At 34.4% G+C, this 2,939-nt stretch overlaps 1 protein-coding gene across 1 annotated transcript; it reads left to right on the forward strand.

Moving 5' to 3' along the window:
* Positions 1-909: 909 nt before the first annotated feature.
* LOC116124234 (ATP-citrate synthase alpha chain protein 2-like) lies at positions 910-2,932 on the forward strand (the record flags this gene model as incomplete). Its single annotated transcript, XM_031409931.1, has 7 exons — positions 910-1,043; positions 1,138-1,258; positions 1,728-1,904; positions 2,039-2,200; positions 2,293-2,373; positions 2,647-2,698; positions 2,792-2,932. Coding segments are annotated over exons 2-7 (712 nt in total), but the record flags the coding sequence as incomplete, so codon positions are not given.
* Between the last annotated feature and the right edge of the window lie 7 nt (positions 2,933-2,939).

Below are 2,939 nucleotides of genomic sequence, written 5' to 3' on the forward strand. Positions count from 1 at the left end.
GTGGGCCTTTTTCAATTAAAGTAACCCATGAAAAACAAATGAAGTTGAAACTTCACATTTAAATTTTAAGCCACGTTTTCGTTGCATCATTTAATTGATGTCAATATCCATAACTGTCCGCTTGGGAACCGACCAACTAATATTCATTACTGTATATCACAAGACGCATTTTGTTTCAATTTCAGCTATTTTACATTGTTCTAGAAGCTTTCATCTAATATGCAATTTTTTTTCTTTTTTTTTTATAGTCGGATATTCAGGTTAGCTTATGTATACATCAACTAATCTTTCAGGATCCTAAAATTACTTATCAAATAAAAGCTCTACTAATTATTCCTATTAACTTCTGAAGAACGATTCAAACTCAAAATCTCTTAAATAAATAAATTATTATCGTTCTTGAATCACATCGTATTTTCATAACCACCACTATTAAGATGAAAAGATTTTTACCAGAATCTTGGACCTACATTTATTTGTTTTTTTTATAGAGTCATCAGTCATAACTCATAACTACCAACCACATCCAAATCTCAGGTCAATTTACATATACGAGACTGCCACATAGCATTGTAAAATTTTAATAATAAATAATAAATTATATATGCGTTTTGTATGCGTAATATTTTATTTTTTAAAAAATTGCACGTGGTCTCATACTTTTCAATTAAAAAAGTGATAATTAGTTTTCAATTATATCTCATTAAACCATGAAAATTATATAGTAACCATATCATATGATGCCTCTTTCTGTATCTGTTCGTCAAAATAAGGTAACTGCATTCAAAAATGGGAATCTTGCAATCAACGGTGATCCACCTGGGCGTTACATCCAATCATCTCCTAAAGAAAAAAATGTTAGGTGCCCCACGTGTTCATCAGTCTGCGTCTAATACTTTCCCGCGGAACAGTATAAACTACAAACTATTTTTTAATCAACCCATTCCCTCTATAAATACCGCACCATTAACCAAACTCAGACCAAGATTTGGCTTCTGTTTGCTAACTAGCTACCTACCACAAGCCATCGTTTGTTTTTCAAGGTATAGTTTTAAATTCGAAATGCAGAGTTCAGATCTGTCGTATTCGAAAGCTGGAATGTAGATCTGAAAATTAGTGTTCAAATTTGTGGTTTAGGTGAGAAACAGATCGAGGAGAAATGGCACGCAAGAAGATCAGAGAGTATGATTCCAAGAGATTGTTGAAGGAGCACTTTAAGAGGCTCTCTGGTCGCGAATTGCCTATTAAGTCTGCACAAGTGAGTGTTCCTTCCATCATTTTAGTTTTTATTTTTCTTCCTATGCGTCTTTAGTTAATGGATTATGCTTTTGACCTCTGATTTGTTGAATTTATTTGTTTTATTTAAATCAACCTGTTTCATATTCTGTTGAATTTGCGAGTCTTTTCTATGTTCTGTTCCGGTTTGATTTTTGAAATCTGATCTTAGTTGCTTTTGCAGTTAGATTGTTAGTCTAAAGTAGTTGTTAGTTTGTTTCAATATTTTAGCCCTGTGTATAGGCTTATACGAATTTGTGTATGAAGATTGAAGCCGGTTTCTGATGGTACAGCTTCAGTAGGATATTGAAACTTGCTTGTGTGTTCCAAATGTTTAGGGTTTATGTAATTTAATTGAATAAGTGAAGGAATTACTGAAATCTTGGCTTGATGCTTTGAATTATGTCTTTAGGTTATAAATAAAATTTGAAAACGATGCGTTTATGTGATAGGTAACGGAGTCAACTGATTTCGCTGAGTTAGTAGAGAGAGAACCCTGGCTATCAGCATGTAAACTAGTTGTGAAACCCGACATGTTGTTTGGCAAACGTGGGAAGAGTGGTTTGGTTGCCTTAAATCTGGATATTTCTCAAGTTGCAACCTTTGTGAAAGAGCGCTTGGGCAAACAGGTATTATTTTTCCTGAGTCATTCACTGTAATGTTTTTTTCCTTTTCAGCTATGACTTCTTATTTGTTATACGTGGCATTCGTCGAGTTTGATAATTTAATTGTTCATCTCACGTTTGTTATTCTTGGTTTTCAGGTGGAGATGGGAGGATGTAAAGGACCCATAACAACATTCATCATTGAACCCTTCATCCCTCACAATGAAGAGTTTTACCTTAATATTGTCTCAGAGCGACTTGGGTGCAGCATAAGCTTTTCAGAATGTGGAGGAATTGAAATTGAAGAGAACTGGGATAAGGTACTTCTAAATGTTATTTAATCAATCTTTTTACTCTCTCATGTTGGCTTGCCTTACAGAACCATAACCTAGTAAGGGTCTTATCCTTCCAGGTTAAGACAATATATGTCCCAACGGGGATTCCTCTTGCCTCAGAATCATGTGCTCCACTTGTGGCAACCCTTCCATTGGAGGTAATTTCTCTGAAATCAATGATTTGGCTGTTTATTTCTGCTCCTTGGTCACACATTGCTTGTTCACCATATTCTGGCATTAGGTTTCACTTCAACACTGCTTTATCTTTCTATCCACTGCTGGTTTTCCCCTCCAACAGAAAATAACAAATAAATAAAAGCTGCTTATGATACCTTATTCATCATCAAAATAATATATAATGTGTCATTTATACAATGCAATCATACAATTTTATTTGAAATAATGGACATAAATTATGTTTGCCTATCCAGATCAGAGGAGAAATTGAGGAGTTCATTAAAGTGGTTTTCACTCTATTTCAAGGTATATTAAAGACCTTCAACAGATGCATGGTATACTAGATGATTCTGTTAGCTGTGAGTTTTTGTCGTTAACTTCTCAATTTCTATTTGCCAGATGTTGACTTCACCTTCCTAGAGATGAATCCTTTCACTTTAGTTGATGGAAAGCCTTATCCCTTGGATATGAGGGGCGAGCTGGATGACACTGCTGCTTTTAAGAACTTCAAAAAGTATATTCCGTATTCTCTTTTTCAGTGTATATC

Source organism: Pistacia vera, unplaced genomic scaffold (assembly GCF_008641045.1).
Source record: "Pistacia vera cultivar Batoury unplaced genomic scaffold, PisVer_v2 Contig1509, whole genome shotgun sequence".
NCBI classification, from domain to species: domain Eukaryota; kingdom Viridiplantae; phylum Streptophyta; class Magnoliopsida; order Sapindales; family Anacardiaceae; genus Pistacia; species Pistacia vera.